Source organism: Aspergillus sydowii, assembly GCF_001890705.1.
Source record: "Aspergillus sydowii CBS 593.65 unplaced genomic scaffold ASPSYscaffold_1, whole genome shotgun sequence".
In the NCBI taxonomy this organism is placed as follows: Eukaryota; Fungi; Ascomycota; class Eurotiomycetes; order Eurotiales; family Aspergillaceae; genus Aspergillus; species Aspergillus sydowii.
The window spans coordinates 1,143,836-1,171,242 of record NW_024467859.1 but is presented as its reverse complement, the minus strand read 5'-3'; the positions used below and the strand labels follow the sequence as shown (position 1 = coordinate 1,171,242).

The 27,407-nt window shown below is 51.5% G+C and overlaps 12 protein-coding genes and 1 non-coding gene across 13 annotated transcripts; 7 read left to right on the top strand and 6 right to left on the bottom strand.

Annotated features, from left to right (window-relative positions):
• Positions 1 to 1,173: 1,173 nt before the first annotated feature.
• Positions 1,174 to 3,252, top strand: ASPSYDRAFT_139635 (putative RNA binding protein Ligatin/Tma64; the record flags this gene model as incomplete). Its single annotated transcript, XM_040840974.1, has 3 exons — positions 1,174 to 1,194; positions 1,266 to 2,115; positions 2,162 to 3,252. The coding sequence occupies 3 exons, from the start codon at positions 1,174 to 1,176 to the stop codon at positions 3,250 to 3,252; spliced, it is 1,962 nt and encodes a 653-aa protein (XP_040707486.1).
• A 427-nt stretch (positions 3,253 to 3,679) lies between these two features.
• ASPSYDRAFT_38295 (uncharacterized protein) lies at positions 3,680 to 4,419 on the top strand. The gene is made up of 4 exons (XM_040845691.1): positions 3,680 to 3,761; positions 3,857 to 4,079; positions 4,187 to 4,276; positions 4,332 to 4,419. The coding sequence occupies exons 1-3, from the start codon at positions 3,743 to 3,745 to the stop codon at positions 4,245 to 4,247; spliced, it is 303 nt and encodes a 100-aa protein (XP_040707485.1). The 5' UTR covers positions 3,680 to 3,742; the 3' UTR covers positions 4,248 to 4,276; positions 4,332 to 4,419.
• Positions 4,420 to 4,483: 64 nt separating this feature from the next.
• ASPSYDRAFT_25730 (tRNA maturation protein LHP1) lies at positions 4,484 to 5,729 on the bottom strand (the record flags this gene model as incomplete). The annotated part of the gene is made up of 2 exons (XM_040844197.1): positions 4,484 to 4,592; positions 4,651 to 5,729. The coding sequence occupies 2 exons, from the start codon at positions 5,727 to 5,729 to the stop codon at positions 4,484 to 4,486; spliced, it is 1,188 nt and encodes a 395-aa protein (XP_040707484.1).
• A 1,084-nt stretch (positions 5,730 to 6,813) lies between these two features.
• Positions 6,814 to 9,286, top strand: chsD (chitin synthase D; the record flags this gene model as incomplete). The annotated part of the gene is made up of 3 exons (XM_040851259.1): positions 6,814 to 6,858; positions 6,914 to 7,080; positions 7,132 to 9,286. The coding sequence occupies 3 exons, from the start codon at positions 6,814 to 6,816 to the stop codon at positions 9,284 to 9,286; spliced, it is 2,367 nt and encodes a 788-aa protein (XP_040707483.1).
• ASPSYDRAFT_38289 (uncharacterized protein) lies at positions 9,253 to 10,051 on the bottom strand. Its single transcript, XM_040845689.1, has one exon. The coding sequence runs from the start codon at positions 9,662 to 9,664 to the stop codon at positions 9,410 to 9,412; it is 255 nt and encodes an 84-aa protein (XP_040707482.1). The 5' UTR covers positions 9,665 to 10,051; the 3' UTR covers positions 9,253 to 9,409.
• hsp88 (Hsp70 chaperone Hsp88) lies at positions 9,977 to 12,423 on the top strand (the record flags this gene model as incomplete). Its single annotated transcript, XM_040844196.1, has 5 exons — positions 9,977 to 10,051; positions 10,135 to 10,166; positions 10,249 to 11,695; positions 11,744 to 12,049; positions 12,106 to 12,423. The coding sequence occupies 5 exons, from the start codon at positions 9,977 to 9,979 to the stop codon at positions 12,421 to 12,423; spliced, it is 2,178 nt and encodes a 725-aa protein (XP_040707481.1).
• A 277-nt stretch (positions 12,424 to 12,700) lies between these two features.
• On the top strand, positions 12,701 to 13,210 carry ASPSYDRAFT_38287 (uncharacterized protein). Its single transcript, XM_040845688.1, has one exon. It carries the CDS (start codon positions 12,846 to 12,848, stop codon positions 13,104 to 13,106), a length of 261 nt encoding a protein of 86 aa, XP_040707480.1. The 5' UTR covers positions 12,701 to 12,845; the 3' UTR covers positions 13,107 to 13,210.
• Positions 13,211 to 13,389: 179 nt separating this feature from the next.
• ASPSYDRAFT_t29 lies at positions 13,390 to 13,480 on the top strand. Its single transcript has one exon. It is a non-coding gene; the product is annotated as a tRNA-Ile (tRNA).
• Positions 13,481 to 16,064: 2,584 nt separating this feature from the next.
• ASPSYDRAFT_140149 (putative zinc metalloproteinase) lies at positions 16,065 to 17,120 on the top strand (the record flags this gene model as incomplete). The annotated part of the gene is made up of 1 exon (XM_040841019.1): positions 16,065 to 17,120. One exon carries the CDS (start codon positions 16,065 to 16,067, stop codon positions 17,118 to 17,120), a length of 1,056 nt encoding a protein of 351 aa, XP_040707479.1.
• A 30-nt stretch (positions 17,121 to 17,150) lies between these two features.
• kat1 (putative 3-ketoacyl-CoA ketothiolase (Kat1)) lies at positions 17,151 to 19,030 on the bottom strand. The gene is made up of 3 exons (XM_040844162.1): positions 18,690 to 19,030; positions 18,327 to 18,561; positions 17,151 to 18,259 (listed from the first exon to the last, which is right to left on the bottom strand). The coding sequence occupies exons 1-3, from the start codon at positions 18,755 to 18,757 to the stop codon at positions 17,255 to 17,257; spliced, it is 1,308 nt and encodes a 435-aa protein (XP_040707478.1). The 5' UTR covers positions 18,758 to 19,030; the 3' UTR covers positions 17,151 to 17,254.
• A 13-nt stretch (positions 19,031 to 19,043) lies between these two features.
• ASPSYDRAFT_254251 (putative DNA repair protein (Rad57)) lies at positions 19,044 to 21,191 on the bottom strand. Its single transcript, XM_040844161.1, has 3 exons — positions 20,667 to 21,191; positions 20,498 to 20,602; positions 19,044 to 20,314 (listed from the first exon to the last, which is right to left on the bottom strand). Exons 1-3 carry the CDS (start codon positions 21,059 to 21,061, stop codon positions 19,330 to 19,332), a joined length of 1,485 nt encoding a protein of 494 aa, XP_040707477.1. The 5' UTR covers positions 21,062 to 21,191; the 3' UTR covers positions 19,044 to 19,329.
• Positions 21,192 to 21,321: 130 nt separating this feature from the next.
• On the bottom strand, positions 21,322 to 22,269 carry ASPSYDRAFT_25724 (TMEM53 family protein; the record flags this gene model as incomplete). The annotated part of the gene is made up of 1 exon (XM_040844195.1): positions 21,322 to 22,269. The coding sequence occupies one exon, from the start codon at positions 22,267 to 22,269 to the stop codon at positions 21,322 to 21,324; it is 948 nt and encodes a 315-aa protein (XP_040707476.1).
• A 3,371-nt stretch (positions 22,270 to 25,640) lies between these two features.
• Positions 25,641 to 27,093, bottom strand: ASPSYDRAFT_252187 (uncharacterized protein). Its single transcript, XM_040844149.1, has one exon. It carries the CDS (start codon positions 26,963 to 26,965, stop codon positions 26,066 to 26,068), a length of 900 nt encoding a protein of 299 aa, XP_040707475.1. The 5' UTR covers positions 26,966 to 27,093; the 3' UTR covers positions 25,641 to 26,065.
• Between the last annotated feature and the right edge of the window lie 314 nt (positions 27,094 to 27,407).

The window sequence follows — 27,407 nt, the reverse complement described above, 5'->3', positions numbered from 1 at the left end:
TTAGATTTTTTCTCGGACCTTAATAGGTCGCGATCACAAGAAGCTTTGGTCTATTCCCTGGGCATTAGAAAGGACAGCGCACAGTCTACTACACTCAGTGGAACAAAACCCGTTCAAAGACATCATTGCTACTCCTCAGGACATGCATGAAAACACTAGCAACATCAGGGTTGATCTTGATGCGGCTTCATGGCTGATTACCTTGAACTGACACTGTCCCACAAGCAATGATTAGAATCGGCCATTGTGGATATCACATCCAGATGGACATTACCACTGTCCCTACGCTGAAGGGACAGGTTTGTCGACCACGTCTGGTATAAGCCTATCAACTGCGTGTATACAATGTGGACACACTTTAGAGGAACATGTCGGGTACGGAGAAGGTATTGTTTTCAGACTTTAATCCGCTTCGACTTATTCCTAAGCTAACTGGGTTGTTTTGAACAACTTTGAAGACGTGTTGCCCAGACGAACCACGCGTGTACCAATACAAGAGCCAGACATTAGCCCGCGCGAAACTACACTCCGGGCTCTTTCAAAAAGATGAGTACGGTGTCGTACACATAAGGGGAACTCCGGCTACAGGTAATACCACATTGTCGAAATTCCTGCCTACCTGATTAGCCAGTACCGGAAACCGTGTTGTTTACATCGACAACTGGGAAGCTAATAACGATGCTTATAGCCAAGCGGCCCCGATTGAGATTGGAGCAGGAGGAGGATGAGATTGAGCCGGAGACGGAAGGAGTTGTTACTCACCTCGCTGATGAGGATGAGCAAGAAGACCCGGCTACGCGCGGTAAATGGCTAAAGCAGCTACAAGAAATCCCTCTTTCGGAGTTCACAAAGTCTAGTCGCCTTCAGGCCCTCCTGAAAGCTTGGTCGGACACATAAACAAAGAGGTCACAGGTGACAGAATATGAATCATAATTACTTGGCGTAGTCGCTGCACGGTTGACTCAGAGTAGAGCTCTTGGGGCTCTTGGGAGCGGGGACGGCGGGCGATTGTTGTTGCGGGGTCGAAAATCCAGAACGAGTTAAATATTTCTTTTCCCCTCGCACATCCAGCTCTGTAAACCACACAAGCCCATCCTCTGGCTGGGTATCGCATCATATAGCCTGCATTTAACCTACCATTTAGAGCTATATATCACTTTGTTTGTCGACATCATGTTCAAGAAAAAGCCCACCGTGAGTGCTACCCCGCATCTCAACCCCTCCCTATCTACACCCATCTCGAATGCTTACACTCAGCTTGACAGATCAAAAACCTTTCGCCGCTGCGGTCCTCGGACCGTCGCAAAATCGCCGACCAAATCATCAGCGACTACAAGATCGAAATCCCCTCAACGCCTCCCGCGGAATCCAGCGACAATGCCCCACCAGCGAGCCCGGCGCAACCAACCCTCTCATCCATCCGCAATGCCCTCCTCCCCGAAAACTGCCTATCGGCACGCTTCACAACCACTGCCGGCCCCGACCTGCGCGAAGTCCAAGGCACAGTCTACGTCGGCACGCACAACGATAACGAGGAACGCGTCCTCTGGTTCAAGATCGACCAAGGCCCCGGCGCGGAGAAACGTCTATACCCGACCGTCTATACGCTGTGGCATAACCCGAATATCGTGCCGTTGCTTCATACGCCGGAACTTGTCATGCGGAAGCTACGCTCTGGTGCGGATTTGATGACGCCTGGTCTCGCGAATGAGCCGCCGTTTGATGAGCGCGCAGTTAAGGGTGCGGTTGTTGCGGTTGCGAGTCTGGATCGGGAGACTGTGCCGCGGTTTGTGGGTATTTGTGAGATAGATGTTTCTGCGCTTGGAGAGGTGCAGGGGACGAAAGGGCATGCTGTTAGGGGGATTCAGTGGGAGGGGGATGAGGTATGGGGTTGGAGTCCGTCTTCTCGGCCTGGTGTACCTGCGCCAGAGTATTTGGAGGGATGGGATGAGGAAATTGCGGAAGAGGGGGAGGCTGGAGAGATCGAGGAACGAGTTGAAGGGCTGGAGCTGGGGGATAAAGGCGAACAGGAAGCTGGTGAGGCAGACGCTGGAGAACCAGCTGAAGAGGAAGAGGTCGAAGAGCCTGTTGTCGAGAAGGAGCCTACCACAAAAGGTCAGTTGCTGTTCGACAGTGGATGGAATTTGGATACTAATGGAAGCAGAAATCGATGACGCCTTTGAGAAGGCTTTCCTTTATTCCTTGTATAAACTCAAACACGACAATCCTTCTGCGCCAAACCACGGCTTATCTCTCCCAATATCCCCGTCTGCCCTGATAGCGAATATGATCACACCATTCCTTCCTATATACACTACACAGCAAGCTCAGTTCTATCAGATCAAAAAGACGAGCTGGAAGAACGTCAAGAAGTTCATCAAATACCTCGACAAGCAGGTACTAGTGAAAGCAAAAGACCGCAGCGGACAGGAGACAGTCATCCTGGACGTGGACTTTGACGATCGTCGAGTCATCAATTTCACTCCGTACCGGCTACCAAATAAGAGCGCGATTGAGGGCGCTGGGAAGACGTCAAATGCAGCTGGCAAGAAGCCCGTAGCAAACACAGATGGCGACCCTGCCGTCGGGCAGACACTCACAGTGCAAACTCTCTACCGGCCAACAGCTAAGCTGACCCCGACAATATTCCCTCCCCTATCCAGCACACACCCCAGCAACTACTACAAGTATTCCGATGTCTCCAAACAACTCGATCATTATATTCAGTCCCAAGACCCCTCGATTGTCGACCCGCAGAACAAACGAATCCTTACCCTCACCCCGTTCCTCGCCAACACCATCTTCTCGTCCTCCTCAGCAGAGGACCGGAACACTCTCGCCCGCGGCAAGACAACGCGCGATATGCTCTTGAAGAAACTAGTGGAAGACTCAACTCTACTGGCGCCCCATTATGTCATCCTCAAGCCGGGCCAGACGCTCTCCGACGTGAAGCCCAAAGCCGGTGCAGCGCCAAAGGCCAACATAACTGTCGAGCGTCGCACAGGATCGAAGACTGTCACAAAGGTTTCTAATCTGGAAGTCTTTGGAATTCTCCCGAATCTATTGGCTGAGGAGCTCCAGAAGAAATGTGCCAGTAGCACGAGCGTTTCGCAGGCCACTGGAGCCGCGAAGGGAGTCATGGAGGTCCTTGTGCAGGGTGACCAGCGTAAGGCTATAGATACCGCACTTACTCGCCGGGGTCTTAAGTCGCAGTGGATTGATGTAGTTGATAAGACGAAGAAGAAGAAATAGATGGAGAAGCAGATGTGAATGCAGCCGTTTATAGTTGGATATGAGTTACGAATGAAGCATGAAACGGACGATTTTGTACGGTTCACCGAGACCCCCAATATTCAATCCTAGTGCTAGTAGATGGCCATTTACCTTTCAGTAAAGACTGCCATGCTCTAGGGTTTCCTACTGAGGGAACCCTGTATTGGTCGATTCTTCAATCGATCTATTCCCTTTGACATTAAAATACCCATTCAATTATCCATAAGCAAGGTGACTCATGAATGACACTACCCCCAGTACTCTTAGTATAGGCAGATCTATACTCCGGCAGGACTTCACCGGAAAAGCAACCGCCCGGATATAAATCGGAGCCAGTCCGACGGAACCCCTCCACTAATCACTCCGCATGGCGGATATATAACCCCCGCAGCCCGTCAATTTATCGAGCTATTCACCATCCACTTCATCAAAAACATACGTGCTCGTTGTATTAGAAACAACTGACAAAATGGCCGTCTACCACATCGGTACTCACTCCACTCACACCCGCGCCCACTCAATTATAGTACTGTAGTAGTACCACAACAGCTAACGACCAACCTCATTAATTCGCAAAATACAGTCCTCTTCCGCCTCAAACAAGGCGTGACACCCGCACAGCTGCAAAACTGGACAACCATCGCCCAAGGCATGGTCGGCAAAATCCCGGGTCTGGTCTCGCTCAAGGCCGGCGGGCCGCTCCCGATCTGTGTCCCGCGCGCAAAGGGCTTCGATATGGGGCTTGTTGCGGTGCTTGAGAAGCCGGGTGATCTGGAGGGGTATGCGACGCATCCGGCGCATTTGGAGTGAGTTTCTTACTTTCCTTCCTTCCTTCCTTCTTTCTTTACATTCGACCGAAGTACTCAGGTTGTTCTGGGGCTCTGGATATGGTGCTAATTAATTGGGTCGATAGGGTGCATAAGTTGAGGGAGGAGTTGTGTGAGGATACGTTGGCTTATGATATGGAGTTTTAGGGGCAAGTATCGATGGTTTATGAGGTAATGTAGGTGCGATGTCTCGTCCCGTATACTACAGGTGGATCACTGATGGAGTTACAGTACGAGATGCGGAGATCGAGATGCGATTAGTATGTGGTTTCCCTCTGTGGAAACAAGCAATGGTATTGTATAGGTACTTTTGCCCATCCGAATTGAAATTGAACTCAAACATAGCAAGCAAGCAAGCAAATGCAATGAAATGCAATAGATCATTACTCCTTCGTGTCAACCTTCTTGGAAGGGTGGTCGCCATTCGCGTCTTCATCACGGGTGCGCTTTTGGCCCGTGGAGTCGGCGGTGCTCTGCACAATAGGAACGCCGCTGTAATTGTTAGCAGGTGTCTTCTTAGATTATGGAAGCGCTGGAGTCCTTAGCTTACCTAGCATCCTTCTCGACCTCGCGGCGCTCGGGCTTCTGGTCCCGGTCGTTTCGGAAGCCCCGCTTCTGGTCCTCATCCCGTCGCTCTCTCCAGTCGCGGTTGTTGTCACGGCGGCCACCACGGCCACCACGACCTCCCCGACCGCCGCGCCCGCCGCGGCCACGACCACCGCTGGGTCTGACTCGGCCGGCCTCGATTTCCTTGACCTTCTCATCGCAGTATTCCTTCTTGCTCTTGATGTTGAGGTCCTGGCCCTTCCACTGGGGCTTGGGGTCCAGTTCCAGGAACGCCTTTTGCTTCTCCTCTGACGCGAACTCAACAAAAACACTTCCCTTGAAATATTTATCGTTGGTCCGACGAAGACGAATGGCGTTGACGGGGCCGTAGGGGGCGAAAAAGGCTTCAATGTCAAGTTGCGTGGTAGGGTTCTCTTCTCCGAATCCCTTGGCGTAGATGCTACGGGCCATAGCCTGGTCCTCGAAGACCTTGACAACGGTGGGGTCGTGAGTGTCCTTAACGGTCTCGGGAAGGGGAACCTTGCGGCGAACGGAAGTTTCATTGTCTGTGAGTTCAAGGGTCTCGGAAGACTTGAGCGCCTCGACGATAGCGCTGAAGGGCTGGAATCGGCGCATGCGCTTGAACGAGTGGAGAAGCTCGAGGGGAACAGCGTTGTTCTTGCTGCCGCCGACCTTGGAGAGGAGGAACTTGTCCATGGGCAGATTGGAGTCTGAGAAGTAGAATTCGACTTGCTTGCGGATCTCCACTGGGTCATCGGTCTCCTTCTGCGCGGAGGGGTCGAACTTGCTCTCGTTGCGGCGACCCCGGCGATCGCGACCACGGTCGTCTGTTCTGTTTTCACTCTCCGTCTTTTCTGACTTCTCGCCGAGCTTAGCAGCAGCGGCAACAATACGGGCCTCTTCCGCCTCCTCAGACTTGTCGGCAGGAGCATCGTCCTTCTTTTCAGCACCATTAGCAGGCGCATCAGACTCGCCCTTCAATTCTGCGAGCACATTCTGAACATCCTTCTCGGCCTCGGCGTTGGTCGCCTGCGCAGTAACAGGCTTCTGTTCTTCAGCCATGGCGAATTAAACTCTTGCGACAAATATTTCGCGAAGTAGAAAGGAGAGGAGAGGGGTTTAGAAAAAAAGGAACGAGTGAAATAAAATCCGTTCTAACTTTATGACTCAGTCAGTAAACGAGCCTGCTCACTGCTCTAGCAAGGGGAAACGTGATTCACAAATGATAAGACAAGAAAGTGGCTGGAGTCTCGGAGGCTTGGTCATCGCAAAATGGCCGACGCGCCGATGAGCGATGGCTGCATGGAAGCAGTGCAGCAGCAGGATCGGGGTATCATTGTGCTCCTTACCTCAATTCAGATAATAATTCTTTGACTCCGCTATAAGAGACTCGCAAAACCAAAAACCCCTTCTTAGATTGAACAAGATGGTTTGTGAAGGTTTGCGGCGGGGGAAATTTTCTGAGCTGCGGAGCTCAAAAAGTTCGAGTCGCACTTGTGGCCTGAGGCAGGGGTGACTAGTCACCTGGAGACTAGCCTATCTAGGGAGGTGGCTGTTCTAACCTCTTTGGGATGGTGTCTACCCATCATAAGTTGTCCATCTTATCCTCCGTCTACATCTTCTGTTCTATACTCCTCAAAGTCAGTCAGGAAGTCGATTGTAAGCCATCGGTAACGATGACGTGACCAGATATTGACACTTAGCTGACACTCACACCTAACTTGGAAGCCGGCTGTTGAGCATCATGCTTCACGGCTTAGCATGGATACAACGCTGGGTTTGTCCAGTGCACCTGCCTCGTTCTTTCCATACCAAAAAGGGCCGACACCTAGCAATGCCCTTCAATTTATGTGACTGACATTCTGTTACTTTTTATCATCACTCAGCTCACATCGGTATATGTAACTCAGCATCAATTTAGTGCTATCTCCCTGGCTCTTCAAGCACGCCAATGGCAGCAACAACAGTGGTCATCTACACTCACTCGTCAAGTCGCAATCAGTATTGATCTGATCCCGACGTACTCGACTGATACCCCTTGTTCCCACCGTCCGTCAGCGAGACTAGGTCGTCAATTGCCAGATTATATGCTCCGGTATTGCTCAGCCCATCCGAAGACACATCGCCTAGCTTTACGAGAACCGTCATGGCGGATCCCGATGGTTCAAAACTAAAATGGCCCGTCAGAGACGTAAGTAGTTGGTCATTCGTGTGCTATACCTTCAATCATTAACTGAAACTCCCAGATAATCTTCGTTGCTACAATCAGTCCCTTCATGATAGCGGCTTTCATAGAATGGGTGCTTTTCCTTGCCGCTTTTATTTACTGTCTAATCAAGGTTTACCAAAAGGCCGATCACTGGAGTATAAAGGCTCTTTCTGTCTCCTTGATAGTCGTCTTCTCGGCATTGAGGTATTGCTTTCATTGTCAATTTATGCCAGCGAGAGAGCTAACATTCGACAGGGGAATATTTCTCCCCGTCATGATAACAACGTTACCGCTTCCTCCGCATATAAGCCAGCGATTCCCTCCGGCAATGGTTTCATTTCTTCAATGGTTCGCATTTTGGGCATTTGCAGGACTTCTCACACTACCATGGCTGTTTTGCATTTACAGGATTGTCACCAACTCAATCGGCAAGACACAGAGAGTAAAGGATGCCCTCGACGCTAAAACTGCACCGAAAATTGTCATCATCATGCCCGTTTATAAGGAAGAGCCGGAAGTTTTGATCAAGGCCGTGGATTCAGTCGTCGGTAGTGACTACCCCGGATGTTGCATCCATGTATTTCTTTCCTATGATGGCAGCTTTATCGACGAGCCATATCTTCGCGTGGCCAGTCGTCTTGGTATTCCTATATCTCTTCGGAACTATCCCCAGAGTATCGACGTGACATACAAAGGATCAAGGATCACTGTCTCTCGCTTTAGACATGGTGGCAAGAGACATTGCCAAAAGCAGACCTTTAGGCTTATCGACAAGGTGTACGCAGACTACCTCAAGCAACACGATGATCTTTTTCTGCTCTTCATCGACTCCGACTGTATGCTGGACCGACTTTGTCTCCAGAATTTCATGTACGACATGGAATTGAAACCAGGAAGCAAGCGTAATATGCTAGCCATGGCCGGTATTATTACTTCAACCACGGAGAAAAACTCGCTTATCACCGTCCTACAAGATATGGAATATATACATGGGCAACTCTTTGAACGCTCTGTGGAATCAGGTTGTGGTGCAGTAACCTGTCTTCCTGGAGCTCTGACGATCCTAAGGTTCTCTGCCTTTCGCAAAATGGCCAAGTACTACTTCGCAGACAAAGCTGAGCAATGTGAAGATTTATTCGACTATGGAAAGTGTTATCTTGGTGAAGATCGCTGGTTAACGCACCTTTTCATGATCGGAGCCAGGAAGCGCTATCAGATCCAGATGTGCACAGCAGCCTTTTGCAAGACAGAAGCGGTGCAGACATTCAGTAGCCTCCTGAAACAACGCCGCCGATGGTTCCTTGGTTATATCACTAACGAGGTGTGTATGCTAACTGACGTTCGGTTATGGCGGCGATACCCCCTTCTATGCTTGGTTCGCCTTCTGCAGAACACCGTCAGAACGACAGCGTTGCTTTTCTTCATCCTGCTTATATCGATCATGACGACAACCAGCAGAGTGGATGATCTGCCAGTGGGGTTTGTTGTGATATCACTTGTTCTGAACTACACGCTCATGCTCTATTTTGGTCTAAAACTTAAACGATACAAAGCCTGGCTTTATCCGCTAATGTTTATTCTGAACCCTTTTTTCAATTGGCTATATATGGTCTACGGTATATTCACGGCCGGCCACCGCACATGGGGAGGACCCAGGACAGACGCAGCTAGGGCTGACGAGTTTACTACGCCCGAGCAAGCCGTAAGGCGGGCGGAAGCACAAGGGGATGAATTGAACGTCGAAGTGGAAACTTTCCGATCAGTAGTAGAAGGGAGGGGAGGAGTACCCGTCAGACCACCGAGAAAGGTTACCGGGCGTTTTTCAAACGACGAATCTATGGCCCCAAGACGGGAAGCTGAGGTGGTCAATGACACAGAAGCCGGCCTGACGAAATTCTTGTCTCCTCTTCCAGAAATCCCTCGGATTGGCCTACATTCACCGTGGTCGACGGAGTCTGTGATGTCGTCTGACTCTGGCTTGGATCCCATCGAGATGCCGCATAAAGTAGAAAGCTTGATGGACCAGGAGAAACTATACCTCAACAATAACGCACAAGAAATCCCGGGCTCTCGCCGAAGTACTGAGACATCCAACGATACTCAGGGTACAGATAGTTCACAGGCACCGAGGCCAGGCAGTGACGCGAACTGTACCACCACTCAAGACGATTCGGTTAACCAATTAGCAGCGCCAAATATGAATACAGTAGCAGAAGTGGTCGAGTCGGAGCAAGTGACGAGTAATCATGAGTCTGCACCAAACAACTCATGCAAATATGCCGATCCCCTTACGGCAGCCCGCAGCGTCTCGGAGGGAGACAGCTCTCAAGCTCTGCGCCTGAGCAAGGCCCCGAGCATGGCAAAGTCTCGGAAACGGGGAACGGTTGCCAAAGAATCTGATACAACGTGACTTGGGCAAGGCAATGCGCGGTGGATTTGGACTTGGCAGTACGTAAACTTTTACGACATTAGTCATTGAAAGGATGTCTCGCAGACAGTTTTGATGATCATACGTGCCAGAAATGTATTCTTCTTACTCTGTTAGCGAATGCGAAAACATTAATGTGCATAGCGCAAAGACGGTCATCGTAGTGACACGGGCCCTCGGGAGCCTTGGAATCAGCTCTCTGTGAGTGGTGACTGGGCGAGTTGTGATATCGATAAGCGACAGCCCCTCGATTCTGCCGGGACGGGCGGGCGGTGGCGGAGGGGAATCGCCCAGCAGGAGCCAGAAGGTTCGATGGGCATCGGCCAAGGCAGTAAGGCTGCACAAAGACAAGAGTTTCATTTCACACAAATAGAGCCGTTCTTGCGCAGTGTTTGAGGTCGAGCATCATCTCTGAATTCCGTGCTGAATCACAAGCCGGCGAATCCTCGAGTCTTGGTAGTGGACCAAAAAAAAAAAAAAGTCTTGACCGCTTGACGACACCCACGTTGCTGGCCCTAGCCACTTTTCAGATTCCTAAGACCGACGCTCCAGTGGCGCCGCTGCAAATATCGCTACCCATCCTCCCCTCCCACCTCTCACTCTCTTCTCCATCTCTCTACCGATTCCCCCTCCTACCATCTATCCTCCCCCGCATACAAAAATTCCGTCACAATGTCTGTTGTCGGCATAGATTTCGGTGCCCAGAGCACCAAGGTTGGTGTTGCCCGAAACAAGGGTATCGACATTGTGCGTATTTCTGCCCCTCAGTCCGATTTGACTGTTTTCCTTTTCCCAAGGACCGCGAGCTGACATGATATCTACCCAATTAGATCACCAACGAAGTTTCCAACCGACAAACTCCGTATGTACTATTCCTTTGCAGTTTCTGCGTCTTTTATCTTTTCCTCGCTTCTTGCTTATACTAACTTAGAGTCTGCGATTAGTTCCCTTGTCGGATTCAACGCTAGAAGCAGACACATTGGTGAAGCCGCGAAGACACAAGAGACTTCCAACCTCAAGAATACGGTTGGCAACCTTAAGCGCCTTATCGGTCGCACATTTAGCGACCCCGATATTCAGCTCGAGCAGGAATTCAGCGTCGCGCAGCTATGTGACGTCAATGGCCAGGCTGGTGCTGAGGTTAGCTACCTGGGCAAGAAGGAAAAGTTCACTGCCATCCAGCTGGTCGCCATGTACCTGACCAAGATCCGCGACATCACCTCTAAAGAATTGAAACTCCCCGTCACGGATGTCACCATCAGTGTTCCCGCTTGGTTCACCGACATCCAGCGCCGCGCCATGCTCGATGCTGGTGAGATTGCTGGCCTCAAGGTTCTTAGACTGATCAACGACTGCACGGCTACCGCTCTCGGCTACGGTATCACCAAGCTTGACCTTCCCGGCCCCGAGGAGAAGCCCAGGCGAGTCATGTTCGTCGACATCGGATACTGTGACTACACTGCCACCGTTGTCGAGTTCCGCAAGGGTGAGCTCAACGTCAAGGCGACCGCTTGCGACCGCTACTTCGGTGGCCGTAACTTCGACAAGGCTCTGACCGACCACTTTGCCGATGAGTTCAAGGAAAAGTTCAAGATTGACATCCGTACCAACCCCAAGGCTTGGGCTCGTACCCTCGTCGCTGCCGAGAAGCTCAAGAAGGTTCTCTCGGCCAACACGCTTGCCCCAATGAGCATTGAGTCTCTCATGGAGGACGTTGATGTTCGCGCTATTGTCAAGCGTGAGGAGTTGGAAGAGATGGTTAGGCCTTTGTTGGACCGCGTCACAGTTCCTCTGGAGCAAGCACTTGCTGAAGCTAAGCTTAAGCCCGATGACATTGACTTCGTCGAGATGGTTGGTGGCTGCACTCGTGTCCCTGCCATCAAGGAGGCCGTCAACAAGTTCTTCGGCAAGAACTTGTCCTTCACACTTAACCAGGATGAGGCCATCGCCCGTGGATGTGCTTTCGCCTGTGCTATCCTCTCCCCTGTCTTCCGTGTCCGTGATTTCTCCGTTCACGACATTGTTTCATACCCCATCGAGTTCACATGGGAGCAGTCGCCCGATATCCCCGATGAAGACACCAGCTTGACTGTCTTCAACAAGGGCAACGTCATGCCTTCGACCAAGATTCTCACCTTCTACCGCAAGCAGCCTTTCGACCTCGAGGCCCGCTACTCCCAGCCTGAGACGCTCCCTGGAAACGTCAACCCATGGATTGGCCGCTTCTCTGTCAAGGGTGTCAAGGCTGATGCCAACGACGACTTCATGATCTGCAAGCTCAAGGCTAGGCTCAACTTGCACGGTATCCTAAACGTGGAGTCCGGTTACTATGTTGAAGACGTTGAGGTCGAAGAGCCCGTCCCCGAGGAGGGTGAGACTAAGGATGGTGAGGTAAGTTTAGATTTTCCTTAAAATTAGCATCATGGCTAAATTTATTAGTCAATGGACACTAACTCGAATAATGAACAGCCTAAGAAGACTCGCAAGGTCAAGAAGCAGGTCCGCAAGGGCGATCTTCCGATTTCCTCTGGCACTGCCCAGCTTGAGGAGTCTCTTAAGAACACTTGGCAAGAGCAGGAGAACACCATGTACATGGACGACAAGCTGATTGCCGAGACGGATGAGAAGAAGAACGAGCTTGAGGGCACGATCTATGAGATGCGCGACAAGATTGACGGCGTCTATGCTGAGTTTGCCAGTGAAGAAGAGAAGGACAAGCTGAGATCTAAGCTCACCGATCTAGAGGTACAGTTCACCCACATACAGATGAAGCAATGATAGTAGCTAATTATTTGACACAGGATTGGCTGTACGAAGAGGGTGATGACACCACCAAGTCCGTCTACGTGGCTAAGCTCGATGAGATCCGCTTTGTCGCCGGCCCCATCATCCAGCGCCACAGAGAGAAGCTGGACGCTGAGCGTGAGGCTATCCAGAAGGCTCAGGAAGAGGAGGCTGTCAAGAAGCGTGCTGAGATAGAGGCCAAGCGCAAGGCTGAGGAGGAGGCTAAGGCCGCGGAAGAAGCTAAGAAGGCTGAGGAGAACCCCGACGCTGAGATGAAGGATGCTCCCGCCGAAGGCGAGGCCGCTCCCGAGAACGCTGAGGCTGACAAGCAGTAAATCTGCCTCGTTTGAAATGACGCATGTTTCATCTCAAATTGAGTCATTGAGCCTCTGCATATAAGCTTGATGACAATCGCCATGAATAAATACTCAATCTGCCGGCGTGCTCTTTTTTTTACCCTCTTTCGTTTCTCCGTTTCTCTCCCCTCCATGAGACCACGGTTGTAGGACGATTTTCATTTTATTCGTTTTCTTGATGACACTTTTATACGAGGATGCGGTGTATCTGGGTTTTAAGTTGTTCGCTTGCTTCTCTGGGCACGCATCGGCATGACACGAAATGGAAGGATTAGATATCAGACATGTGGATAGACTGCGGGCGAAAAGTTTTATAAGTTCGCTATTAGAGAATTTAATACTACTTTTGCACATACAACTACGTACTATAGATTCTTCTCCGTATCTGGTAGGCATGGGAGATGCTGTCAGGTTTGCCGCATCCGACAGATCTCCGAGCCCTAATCTCGGCTGGGAAGTTTGCGGCGCCCAACTTTTGCCTTGCACTTTTGCTCTTTGCCAACCATGACATTATTATATTTCTGTACTCGCCAGAAGGCAGAAACGATGTTTCACCAGTCCACTGTCACATGAGAGCTGAATCGCCCATCTTCATTCCGAGAGCGAGTGATCCGGTAGCCCACGGCATGGCCCGTGTGGGTATGTGCTCAGAAATTTTCTAGTGCCTCTAGCAAGACGCAGTCAAGACCGATCAAAAGAGCGCGAAAACTGGACCTTGCCACCAGTGCAAGAAAGGTTTAAAAAAGCTCTGGATGGATAGATAGCGAGTGAGTTTGGTCCCGCCTCATCTACCCATTCAAAGAGACCTTTAAAAAGCCAGTCAATCAATGCGCTAGAACTTTTGAAAACCCAGACTGTCCGTGGCGAATAGTTTGCATGAAGAGTTTTCACCCGAAAAGCAGACCCTGCTACATAGATGTAAAATCGGGAACTTGGACGTCATCTGGTCCCGTAGCTTAGTCGGTTAAAGCGTCAAGCTTATAGCTTTCTTAAGAGGGAGTCTTGGCGATCGCGAGTTCGATCCTCGCCGGGACCAGTGTCTTTTTTGCCTACTCGCCCCATCGACAGGTAATTTTGTAGTTTTTGTAGTTGGGCGTACTGATGATTAAGTGGCTGTTCATTCAGGTGTATATATATATATATATATGTTTTTGGGTTGTCAAGTAGTTCTAAACCCCTTTTCACTTTGTCAATGCTACAAAGGCGGATGTTCGTGGTGGGGCTGCCACGACTGGATAGGGCGACGCTAAGCAATATATGTGGGGGATGGGGTAGATTATTTATTTAATTATTCCGGAGACTTGAGAATCGAAATCGCTTCTCAGATTGCTCAGCTATTCTATAGCAATGTTATGATTGAGATGATCGGCTCTACTCGAGATAAGCTTGATTGAAGTGCTGACTGCAGAGATCAAGCGTCGGAGCGATCCGATTGGGAAGAATGGCACGCGAGGCCCGAGCTGGAGACACCGATGATCACGATCAGCCCTGCAGGATCTCTTTCTCATGCGGTGAATCCTTCAGCAATTGAAGACTACGTTCTTGTCTTTATAGCTATCTCTCCTTTCCTCCGCTTCTCGTTCTCTCGACCACCGCTGCCAGAGCAGGAGCTTAAAGACGAGCTTGGTGAACAACGCCGAGGCCTTGTCCTTGGCCACCCCTTGCGGCGGCCAATATCAGACGAGTTAACTCAGGAGCCTAACAGTATCAACTCTGCAAATGCTGTTGTCCCTATACACCTCTACTGCCCAGTGGGGCCAGGCAGCCCTGCCCACGCGATTGGCAAAGAATTGGCGGCTTAATGTACTATGGTTCGAAGTTGTCTCCAGATTGTGACCCAGCGGATGGCTTCGCTGTGTCCTTGATGTCCATTTTTTTTGCAGTTCACTTCTTCAGTCATGCCCCCCATGATCCTCCCTTCTCTTGCTCCTCGTTTGCCATCTTTCCTGGCTCTCACTCTCGCTATCACTTAATCTGCACCAAGTCTGTCAACCGCTGTCACCATCCTTCGCTCACGGTGATCTATACCGGCCTTCCCGGGAAGTCTACGCAACGCCAATATCCCTTCAAGATGTCGTCATATTCTATCTTTAAGACGCCATTCTCTTCTGTTTCGAGAATGAATCGTAAACACTGGACATAACTCCAGAATGCGAACGCATACGTGACCATTCCATACCTCGGAATCGAAGCTACATCCCACTCCGAAATGTTCTAAATCTACTGGCTCTCGTCAGTATATTTAGAACAACAGTGGCCAGAGCCATTCCAAGCTCCGGCCAAACGAATTTATCGGCATCCAGCGGCCACGGAACCGTTGTTAACCACAGCAAACCATACTATCTGCAAACAAAGTACTGGCTCAACGCGTCGGCGGAATACAAATATTTCCAGGAGCCAGGAAATGACAAGGTCCATGCCCATTATGACTCGCGCTTCTTCAAAAAACCGGTACCGAAAGAGCAACGCTCGCAGACATTGACCCATATCATCCATTCGTATTTCAAGCTCTTCAACGGAAACAATCTCGAAACCTGGATTGCACACGGGGCACTGCTAGGGTGGTGGTGGAATGGCAAGGTATGTAGTCGTCTCTCACCATCCTCGGCCTTCATGGACTTGGCTCACAGGTTGGTTTGTAGATTATGCCCTGGGACTGGGATATCGATACTCAGGTTTCCGAAGCCACGCTACTTCGCCTCGCCGATGATTTCAACGGAACCGAAGTCCACTATAACACCACCAATCCGGATGCAGAGCTCTCCTAACTCCTAGACATCAATTCTGGGGCGCGACAGCGTGATCGCGGAACAGGGGCAAACGTCATCGACGCCCGCTGGACCGACATGCAGACCGGTCTATACATTGACATCACGGCGCTCGGCCAGTTAAACAAAGAGAAACCCAACGAATGGGGCTGCAAGAATAACCAAAATTACCTTATGAACGACATATACCCGCTTCGTGAAACCTTCTTTGAAGGTGTCGCAGCCAAAGTCCCTTACCGGTATGAGGCGGTCTTAAGGGATGAGTATCAGGATAAGGCGTTGACAGAGATACACTACAATCAGTAAGTTTTCATGCGAGGTCTAGATAGAGTGGCAACTGATTGGCGCAGCTATACTTGGAATCCGGACCTAGAGGAATGGGTATTCGATGGCCCTGGTGAGGAAAGCGAGAAAGAGGGGAGGAAGGAAACAATAAGCAGTAGGAGTAGACTCCTCTGTGCAGCTTGATTTATAATCGCGGTATTGTTGCTGCTTGTATAACATGGGTTTGTTGGGTTTTCTGGGACTGAAGTCATGGTTTGAACTGCATCAGCATACGGCAGGATTTACTTTCTTTATATAGAGCCAGCTACGATACCAACAGTACTATGTACTAATACTGAGCCCGATACCGTACTTCACTTATAGTTCTGTCGTTACTGCGGTGAATCTCCGAGGCTATCTCCGGCTGACTAACCAATCATAGAAAGTGATCGAAGATCAGCGGATTCATCATCAGCGCCTCTGCCTGCTCTGCTGTTCGCCCTCTTTATAAAACCGCCATGTCGCCTGCGCCGGCTTCCCTCATATCCACACCTAGCACATCGGCAGAAGATCCATCGAGGCGCAAAAATGGTTGAACCAGCACAACAACTGACCCTCGCGGTCCACCACCACGGGACTGCGCACCCCATCACTCTCCCCGCAGAAGCCACCCTCCAAGACCTCTCAGCAACCCTCGCCTCAACCTTCCACATCCCAATCGAGAACCAGAAACTCCTCATCGCACCTAAGCCAGGCATGCAGAAGGCACCCTTCCCAGCAACCCCGCTATCCGACACCATCCCACTATCCTCCCCAAAACTCAAGATCACTCTCCTCGGCACACCCACGCAGGAAATCACCACCCTCAACACCCAAGGCGCAGAAACCCGCCGCCGCGACGAAAAGCGCGCTGCCGCTCAGGCCGAGGCACGCGCACACCTCTCCTCATCTGCATCTTCAAGACGCACAGGCGGAGGACGTGGCGCATCAATCCACACCTTATCCTCCTCCTCTAGCAACAACTACACCTTCCACCGCCTCGAACCCCTCCCTCACCTCCCCAACCCATCGCGCAGCCTAACCTTCCTCCAACGCCTGCGCGACGACCCAGGCATCCGCGCCGCAATGGCCAACCACCAATTCTCCGTCCCGCTGTTAACGGAGATGGATCCCGCCGAGCACACGACGTCGGAGTCGCGCACGCTCGGCCTGAACCGGAATAAGGGTGAGGTGATTGAGCTAAGGCTCCGCACGGATGCGTACGACGGGTACCGCGATTACAGGACGATAAGGAAGACACTGTGTCATGAGCTGGCGCACTGTGTGTTCTCGGAGCATGATCGTGATTTCTGGGATTTGACGGGGAGGATTGAGAAGGAGGTTGAGAGGGCGGATTGGAAGCATGGTGGGCAGAGTGTTGGGGGTGCCGGGGGTGCGGAGTTTTATAACCCGGGAGATTGGGAGGTTGAGAGGGAGGGGGGCCATGTGCATGATGAACGGGGGTGGGTGGGGAGTTCGCAGGTTTTGGGAGGACGGAGTACTGGTAGTGCCGCTGGATCTGGAGGAATGAGGGAGGCTATGGCGAGAGCGGCGGAGGAGAGGGCTAGGAAAGCGAGGGAAGAGAGGGGGTCTCCGTCTTCTTGATTATACATTACGTTTACTGCTTCAACATTTGGCTCCATATACCCCCATGCATTGTTTCCAGAGCTTTGATAGACATGAACATGATTTGATATTGACAAATACATTAACTAGTTACAAGTAGAGTATAGTGGCAATTACGACTGCTCATTCACAAACAATCCAGCCATACCCTGGCCAGTTCCAATACACATACTCGTAACAAGAACCTTGGCCTTCGTCCTCCTGGCCTCACTCAGAATGGTCGCAATCTGGCGCGCCCCAGTCGCACCCAACGGGTGACCCAGCGCAATCGCACCACCACGCGGGTTCACCTTGGCATGGTCCAAGCCCAGGTTCTGAACACAGTAAACAGCCATGGACGCAAAGGCTTCGTTGATCTCGTAGATGTCCACTTCGTTCTTCTCGATGTTGAACTTCTCCAACAGCTTGGGGATGGCAGCGGTAGGTCCAATGCCCATAACGCGCGGCGGCACACCCGCAACCGTGGCTCCGACGAACTTGGCCAGAATGGGTTGGCCCAGCTCAATCGCCTTGCTGCGGCGCATGAGCAGCACCGCCGCAGCACCGTCCGTGACCTGGCTCGAGTTGCCACCGGTGCTCTTGTCCCCAAACTGCGGGAACGCAGGTCGGATCTTGGACAAACTATCTACGGTCGTCCCGTACCGGACACCATCGTCCTTGGACACAGTCACGGACTTCTCCTCGCCAGTCTTGGGATCCTTCACGCGCGTCGTAATCGGGACAATCTCGTCATCGAACCACCCCTCCTTCTGCGCGGCCTCGGCGCGCCTAAACGACTCCGCAGCGTACACATCCTGCTGCGCACGGCTGATGTTGAAATCCTTGCCGACGTTCTCGGACGTCTGTCCCATAGGCTGCATGCAGTCCGCAGCCTCCTGGTTCTTCAGCACCTCGTCATTAAACGGCTTGTTGAGGCGGTCGCCGCTGGCAGACATCATCTCCGCGCCTACGGCAACACCAATATCAATCGCGCCGAGCTGGATCTGGTTCGCAATATCCTGGACGGCCTTGAGCCCCGACGAGCAGAATCGGTTCACGGATGAGGCACCAGCAGTGTGCGGGATTCCGGCGGCGAGGGAAGCAGCGCGGACGAGGTACGCGGCTTTTCCGTCGTTGACCTACATCTCGGCGCATTACCGTTAGCAATTGTTCGCAACCTCCCATGTATAATGTATCTAGATGTACAGATATGGAATCATATTTGAAGAGTTGAGCAGAGGGTTTTATAGTAGAACGTACATTTCCCAGGCAAACATCCTCAACCAGCGCCGGGTCAATCTGCGACTTGGCAATGACCTCCTTCAGAAGTGCGTAGACGATATAGTCCAGGTCTGTGTCCTTGAACCCGCCCTTGCGAGCCTTTGTGAGCGGCGTGCGCAGCGACAGGGTGATGACCACATCGTCGGGGTTTTTCTGTGTACTGCGGTCGTTCGGTCACTGGTTAGTTCCATCTGCTCTATTCAAGTTTCGGGGAATTGCTCCATGCGTGTGCTAGACGTAAGGTCGGGATGTGGCGGGAGCGGAGGTGAGGGGAGTAAGTAGACTTACATAGCGGCAACGCCCTTATTCCCCGGGCGGAGGTGGGAGAGGATGGAGTTTAGGCGTTCGGCGGCCATGATTATAGTACTTTTTTAGAAATATCTTAGATATATGGATAAGATATTGGGAAGGAAAGTGATGAGGAGAAGAAGAAAAGTGAGGGAAGAAGGAGTGAGTGGTCGCCTCTTTGATGAAGTCAAGTCTGGGGCAGCCGAACATGAGCCGAGGCATTTCTGTTCTTGACGTTATCCGACCATCCAATCAGCCAACCAACAGCTCCATGGTGTCTCAGCCGACAGCCGATTAATTAATTGGGGTAAGGTGTATATCACTAATAAATATTCTAGATTTTCAATGTTGACATATTGCTTCCGTTGACGAGAGTCAAGCTGATAGTGGTTTGGTGCATATGATCGGCAAGCTATCCGATACTTCTCTATGATTCAGTGCCTGTGACACATGTTACAAGAACGAGAACTTCGCAAGCTCTAGCCCGAGATAGATCTTGCGGTAGGTAGCATGTAAATGCAGTTGAATCACCAGGTAGTCAACATATCGACGGATTCGTGTAATATATGAGGCTTGTACTTCAGAACTATGCATGGCTAGATTGCACAAACATACTAGATATGTATATACATTGTCTGCCCTACTGTGTCTGGAGAGCCCGAATCCCGCCCCTCCAAATCTCGAACTCTACTTCGTTCTGAAACTCAGACTTCCCGGGAACAGATCCACCCGCCCACGGAGAAAAAGCCAGCTTCATGGTTCGCTGAATCGATTGCTCAGTATGTTGAGAGGGCGGGGGAGCCGAGGATGTGAGCTGAGATTTTGCAGTTTCTCGAGTTGGAGAATTTTCTGGATGGCCCGTGCTCTCGCCCGGGCTAGAAGCTACACTTGATGGGAACTCTTCCTCGGTTGTTTCTTGTTCCTTTGACGGTGCCCGATCAACAGTAGGTACAGCGGAATTTGCCTCCGCGACAGGATCAATGCTCGCTGGCCGAAAATACTTCTTGAGAGCAATTCGACATGCAATCTGTGTAACCCAGACAAGACCCAATGTCGGGGTCTTAGGGGCTGACCGTTGAAACCCGGGGTAGATACTCTGATCCAACGGCTGTAGAGAGTCCCCCCACCCAGTGAAGAAACGTTGCTGATGTTGCAGGCTGAGGATCTCGTTCCGGGCAGGATTACCCACCAGATATGATCCGTCAAACTGCTGCGGGTCCTCCTGAGTCGGTAGGGGCGATGACGACGGTAAATTCGGTGTCGACTGGGGAACGGCAAGACTTTGTTGATTCAGCTCGACATTACCCGGTTCTGACGTACGCATCCGGGGTAAAGGTGATGCGGCCGATTCACGACCAGCGCTGGGGCGATACTCCCGCTGTTGCTGCGAGGCGGGGGAAGACATGGGTGTCCGGTCCTGTGGCATTCGTGGGAAATTCAAGGGAGCCTCCCCCTCAAACCGGTCGGAGACTTGATTGGCAACAACAATGGCAACGTCTTCGCTTGCGGCCAAATTGCGCAGCATCTGGCCTAGCTTAGCCAGTTCCCCCGAGCGCGTCGATAAGCCCGATATATCATGAGCAGTGTGTTCGGCTCGGTAATTTGATGTGATAGAATCGATAACAACGAGCCCAACATTGTACCGCTTAATCGCAACAGGCAGCTGGTAATTCAGAATATGGTCCTGGGTCTCGAGGTCCATAGCATTGACAGACAGAACCCTCTGTAGCGAAGGAGCATCATCACGCGAAAGGCTCGAGAGGTGCGGATGAGACTCGATGAGCTGAGACAGTCGATTCGTAGCAAGCGGTGCCTCCGTGGAGATGTAAATTGCGCTTCTGGCCGCGCCTCGAGGTGGTGGTAGCTGAGCCGCCAGCAGCAGACCAAGAAGAAACTGTGTCTTGCCGCTCCCGCTACAACGCGTTAGCCGTTAGCCACGCATTGCCCATAAAAAACCACGTTCAGACAGAGATATACCTCTCGCCAGTGACTTCAGTCACGTATCCCGTCGGAATTCCTCCATTCAACAAGGTGTCCAATGTGGGGTCGAGGGTGCTGATCGTACACCATTGCGACAGGTCGAGTTTGGTCCGTGGGCCTGGAATCAACGGAACGTCAGGATCGAGGCTGCTGTCGGGTTGTTCATCCTCAGGACGCGGGGCTTCTTCGAATCCGACATCGTGGTGCAGGGCTTTTATGACGTGGTTGGCTAGACGGCGGACGTCTGCAGGTGGGACGTGGGCGCGTCTGGCGATTTCTAGGGTGTCTAGCGAGATGAGATCGACTGTGTTGACTCTCGCTCGTTCGAGGGGTGGGAGGATGTGGGTGTATGATTTGATGGAGAAGTTAGGGAGGACGGATAGAAGATCCATGGAAGGGAGGCATGGGTGAGAGGACGAGCGAGAGTTGAAGCTGGAGCTGGTGGAAATGAAAATACTAATCCAGAACCTCGGGTGGAAAGTTCCCGCGGTGCCTGAAACGTGGGGAGGACCAATCAGGATGGCCCGATTTGGACTATACACAACAACATAAGCTTCTAGATTAGGTTACGTCTACCATATTGGTTTCAATACTTAAGTGGAGCATATCATGAACATGTGGCCATTGCTGCGTAAAATCAGACGTAGATAATTCATAGTCGGCTCTCCCGAATGGCTGTTGGGACAGCCATTGGCACCTCCGCCTCGCCCGTCACCACTTCGGCTGGAGCATGTCCCTCCACCATCTGGTCCCAGAATTGTTGGACAGCACCCCAGTATCTCTTTTCATCTTCAACTATCAAGGCACAGTGTGGGCTCTTGTGAAACACCACGCTTGCCACATTGTACCCCCGGATTCTAGCATCGTCAAGATGAGCCTGTACCTCCTCCCAACGTATCGTCTCATCTGCTTTCGAGAATAAATATAATCGTGGAACGCGGGCGGAAACAACCAGGCTGTCGTTTAACTGCTTCTGCATTGCACTAATCGGGCTTGTAATACCAACGGCCTGGAGCCCGGTTATGAGCCCTATAGCCGGGAAGAGCAAGGCTCTGTTCACTAATTGAATAGGTAGAGGTGCGGGAGGGAGGGAATAAACGCTTGCTTGGTAGTTCCGCATAAACGTCGTATCGCCGGGGCAGCTGTCAAAGACGATACCTTGCAACGGGAGTCTATGGATACCGCTCGGATGTTTTCGGTCTTGCATGGAGAGTATCAATTGGATGGCAATGTTGCTTCCGCCATGGGAAAATATGTGCAGAAGCACTCCATTAGGGTTTTTCTCTGGGTAGCCCGCATTATTCCCCAATATCCGGCGGATGGCCTCCCTTGCTGGCTGCAGCCGAGCCCGGATGACGGCGAAGGAGCGAACCGTAATATCGATCATGCCGGTGGTTATAAGGAGAATGGCGGAGTTGGGGAATAACTGACGATGGTAGCCCACATATTTGCTTATCCGTCGAGGGGTCGCACCCCCAAGCCAGGTGCATAGAACTATGAGTGCTGGGTGTCCATCCGGAGCGGTATAATCACCCGTTGTTGAGGGTTCATATAGCCAGATATTGTCGCCAGCAGGCTCTAGTGGGTGAAGAGGGTGCATTTCGACAAGTATATCGTACTTGATTTATGGTACTAGCCAAAAAGCATGTAGATGGGACTGAGTTAAAGGAGACGAAATCTCGGAGCACTGGGGAGAGTGGAGGGACCCGGGGCCGTCCCAGATGTATTACCCTTTAGTACCAACCGGTTAAGAGCCTGCATTAACGCTCAAGCCCTGGAAAACCCACCCGTGGCTCGATTCAACGAGCTACAGGGCCGGGTGGAGCGGAGACGGAAGTAGCCCCATAACCAAACCAAGGGGTGGTATATATTGATCTCCGGACCAGTTCGGCCACATACCATCAAATGAGGCCTCCACGCGGTTTCTTTGTATTTAACCAGTGCGTAGTTGAGACAACCAATTGCCTGGTTTTCCAGAGAGTGGCGTCAACTTTAACAAATCGTGCCCCTCTTACATTCCTCAACGAGCAGACAGCTCAGTAACCCCTCATGCTCCACATGGATGGTGACAATTCCAAGACCAGTTAGAGAGCCCAGATGGATTCCCTTCAGCGAACCTAAAATCACAATCGCCGGTTCCAACCTGAGCCGATGGTGGGTATAAAATGTCTTTGAAGAAAATGACTGGTTGGTAAGCAGAGTCTGCTACTTTGTTGGGACGGAGAAGATTCAAGAAGGAAGAAACTGCCGTTCCGCCGCCACAGTTCATGCATGTTGGGGAGCTCCGCTGTGGTGTTCCTCGGTCCGACGATTTGAACGGATCGGTGCAGGGTCTGAGATGGAAAAACTGCTCCGGAATCCGGATAGGTTCAAGATCTGGATCCGATCTGAAGATCTGAGACCTGTGGTTCTGGCTCGAGCGTTTGTGGCAATTCTTTGTTGACCGTTTGTGCGATTACTGGATCTCTTTTCGCTCGGATGGTCGGGTTGTTCGGGCGATCATCGAAGTCGCCAGGTAAGGAAACAAAGAAACAACGACGATCTGGCGTGGGGAAATTTGTCATTCGACATTTGCTGGCCATTCCAGAGAATCCTTGGTTAACTATCTGTGGCATATTTGTCAGACCTCCTGATAACACACCTTGCTTGTGGTTGTGAGCGGCTGCTTCCCACGCGCCATTGCCAAAGATACGTCAGGGAAACCCCCAGTCAAAGTCTTTTCAAACATGGAATAACAAAAAGAGGCAACCTTCAGAAAGGTTACATCCTGGGGATGACTGATTTATTTGCTGCTGACAGTTGTGGGAAGAAAAGCGTGGCAGACGTTAAATATATAGTGGACTTCAGCGTTGCCCCGCACTATATATAAATGACTCGGTGCACCGGTCTAGCCAGCACCAGGATCCTGGAGCCATCTGCATTAACATTATTTTACCTCTACAAGTCAAAGCAAATGAAATAGCAAGTTGGAAAAGGTAGTATTGGGCTTCTATTCGACGACGCGATATTTTGATCCCTCAGCCAAAGAAGCGCTGTGTGAACAGAACTCCCATCAAGTCAGCAAGACGCAGGTCAAGGAACTAATTTAGCGTGGCAATGGCGGAAAACAGATAAATATCAGGAGAGGCGAGGAATGCCGCATGTAAGACCTTGTGTAAGTGATAGCTACCGGAGTAACGCAGCGAGTGGGCGTGGCTATTGCGCCCCTTGCCGAGTACAGGTCGCTACCACACTAAGCTGCTCGGAATTCCTGCCCATGCAATCCGTGACGGCGAAAACTTGAGAAGCGACTATCGGGTATAACACGGCGAAGTGATTGTGCACCAGGGGATTATGCATGAGGTGATGGGGATAAAGGTATACAATGGAATAGGCAATTCTCATACTACGCCAGAACGGGAAGAGCTTCAAGGGTCCAAGTGCGTGAGAGACGGTCCCGATGCTGCAAGAGCTGTCAGATCGATGAAGGTCAAAAGCCGAATATCTAAGACCAAGACAGGTCTTCGAGGAGTGACTAGTGACTACTGGTCAAATCAGTTCAAACCCCGGATTTTACCACCACAGAAAGCCGGGGACTCGAGGTTGCCTACTTGATGCATCAGCAACTCAGCGGCAAAACGGTTGCCAAGAACAGCGAGATCGCAAGCCTATCGCTAGTTTGATATCTGGATTCGACTTTTTTGCGAATCGTGGCCTTCAGGAGGCATGGACAGCTGTCAGCCTGGGGCGAGCGGCTTTCAGACTGATCACATTTTAGCTATCACATCGAGCTCTGGTGGAGGAATAACGGTCGACTGGGGCAGTTGAGGCTAGAGCTGCACCGGAGCGCTGCCTGGGACTCGCCTGGGGTCGCGGAAAGTCATTTAACCACCAATGTCACACGGCGCTCCGGAGTAATGACTCAGATAAGGTGTGATTGATGCTGAAGACTGTTGTACATTGCACAGTGCGCATCCTGGAAATTAGGAACATGGCGTTCATATTTAAGACTAAACCGTAATCGCGCAATCCGGAGCCTGGGCCAGCCGATAGAGAGCAATCCTGGATTGGCTTTTTAGCACAGTTTCCCTGCAGAGCCAGCTGACGCTGGGATGGAATCAGGGAACATGGATTAGGCTCCTTCAGGTTGAAGAAGAGGACTACCAATGACCGGTATGTCACGATTAACAGAGCTATCCACTCGGATCAATCGCCTCATGTAGGTTGGCTGGCTCGGTTGTGGGCCTGAGTTGGACGTCCACTGCTTGACTGCTGGCTCTGATGGAGCGTGGTATCGTCTCTGGCTCAGACCATTTGTTCGCTTTTTCTCCGGGGACTATCAAAAGACAAAAATGCATGGAGAAGGGGGCGGGAAAAGCAAATCGAAGTCGTGTGATTCGATTGTTGGTCTGTGTTCCAACCGTTAGCATTTCAAATTGCACTGGAATGTTTCGAGCAGTGGCAAATGGCTTGATGTGTGACGGCGATCCATGCCGGGTAGATCCGAAAATGCGGTTATGGGAGCTGACTCGGGTTGCTGAGTTGGAATCCCGTGTTGCAGAAGTCATTGCCTCAGGCTCTACGTGATACAGCCTTGGAGCTTGGATATTTCAAGTCGGCAACTGGGGCACGATGCCCTGTTGGTCGTCGGCGGAAGATAGCGACAACCATCAAGCCCTTCGCCGGGTGATCATCGGCGAAGACTCTCATTGGTGTTTAAATTAAAGGGATGCAAGGAACTGCGCGACATTCTGTGACAATCCAAGATGAAACGGACAGAAATGCGAGAACTGGTTATAATGGCCGGGTGTTTTCCACGAGGCCCACCGCGGTCCATGGCCGGTCCGCCCCGAGCAACAGTGGGCCTTTTCTCTCCTGGTAGGCTGGTGGTGCCGGGTGCGATGCTGTCCGAGGCCACGCAGGGAGCCAGCCCGGACTAACACCAGATGCATTTCCACTGACAACCTGACCCAATCATCGGAGCCTGTGGCTCCTTCCATGTTAGGCATAGATTCCGTCGATGCCCCCATCGATCCGAGTTCGGGCCCAGAGTTGAGGCTTCTAGCGCGATTCAGGAAACCTTGTTCCCCAGCCGCCCACAGCCAGTTCGACGGGCGCTTCGCTTGATGTTATGCTTGCTTGACCAGTCGATTTTCACGATGTGCTTCACTGCCTCAACTCAAAGTCTTCTAAGTTTGATAGATAAATATTGTCAGCTTGTCGATTTTTGATGAGAGCCGAACTCGGGCGCGGGGGCGGATGAGAACCTCTGGTCACCGATGACCCGGGGTCGTAGTCGTACACCGGAGACTGATGGAGGAAGACATCCGCAAGAATGGCAGCTGAGGCGAGTCAAAATTCCTTCGCCGTTCCTTGGTTCCAACAGGCAAAAATCACAAAACATCCAAGGTTGAAAGTCATTGTTGAATGAAAATAAAAATTGAGTCCCTGAGATCTGGAAACTCGTACCCAAGACGGCGGATCGAGTGCATTCCCAAGGCCCAGGTTTTGGGAGATGTTTGAGCGTCAGACAGAAGAGCTGGCCAGTGCTTTTGCCCGATTCCCGCTGTCTTGCAGGAAACCTTGGATGGAACTGTCTTCCAATAATAGCGGCTGATGCCCGCTCCACCTGCACAGTCGTACAAGTTTGGAGCCTGGAGCGGAAATAAAACACCGGCTCTGGAAAGAGTCTGCTCAGTGCTCACTGCTGCAACTGCAGGCCTGTAAAACCTGCAAAGCTGCCAAAAGAGGCTGGTGGCATTGTAATCCTCTGATCTTATCAAACTAGGGCTCGGCACGGAAGGAATGTTTTGTTCACTCGTCGAGGGGGATTGCGCCGAGTCCCAGCAATCGGCGCTTGCACAATTCCGACGACCAGCGACAAAGGACACTGAGATTATTATTTGGAAGGGTACGGCGGCGCAGCGAGGGTCGAAACTTTGTCGGACATTTTCATCCAAAGACAAGAGTTCGATCCATGCTTTCTTTTTCTTGCGAGATGAGCACATCTGAAAACTGAACAGTGAAGACGAGCCCCAGGAGCACGGACAATGCCTGGCAAAGTCAAACAGAGCCGCCCGCCAATCAGGCCCGGTCCCAGGCCCAGGGTTGCCAGACCGGCGCCCAGCCGGATGCCAATCGCTGCCCAGATAGGCAGTAGACTTCTTGAAAGTCAAAGCTGGTGGTGGCACGAGTAAAACGACGGCCCAGCTCGCTAGCCGGCTCCGGTTAGCCTGCGCACAACCCCGTCCCCACCCCCCTATTCTTCCATTCCACTGCAGTGCCTGCACCCACCGCTCCGGTCGGGAGCGCGCCATCGGGTCTTCAATCAGACTCCTCCAATGTTGTCATCCTGTTCTCTTCGGGAGAAGACGATGGCGGCCCAGGGAACAAGTCCCAGCAGCTGGGAAGTTGGAAGACAATTATCTGGCACATCTTGGTTGTTGAACACACTTTCATCGCAAAAAGAATTATTGTTATTGCATGCTATTATTAACTATTCTCTTATCCTTGTTTTTAACTCCGTGATCTTCGTCTCCGTCAGCCTGGTCGATCCAACCCCGGCCAAAGTACTTAATTTTCGCTAGTGCTGCCCAGTCTCGCGCCGATACTGTGAAGCGTGAACTGACGGCTGACTTTGCCGTTTCTGACCCTCTTTTCTATCGCGGTCTCCCCTCTCTGACTCTCTGTCTCCGTTCTTTTGAGTCTCGCCTCTCCACGCCGTCGCTCATCGAGAGTCTCTTTCCTATTCCATCTTTT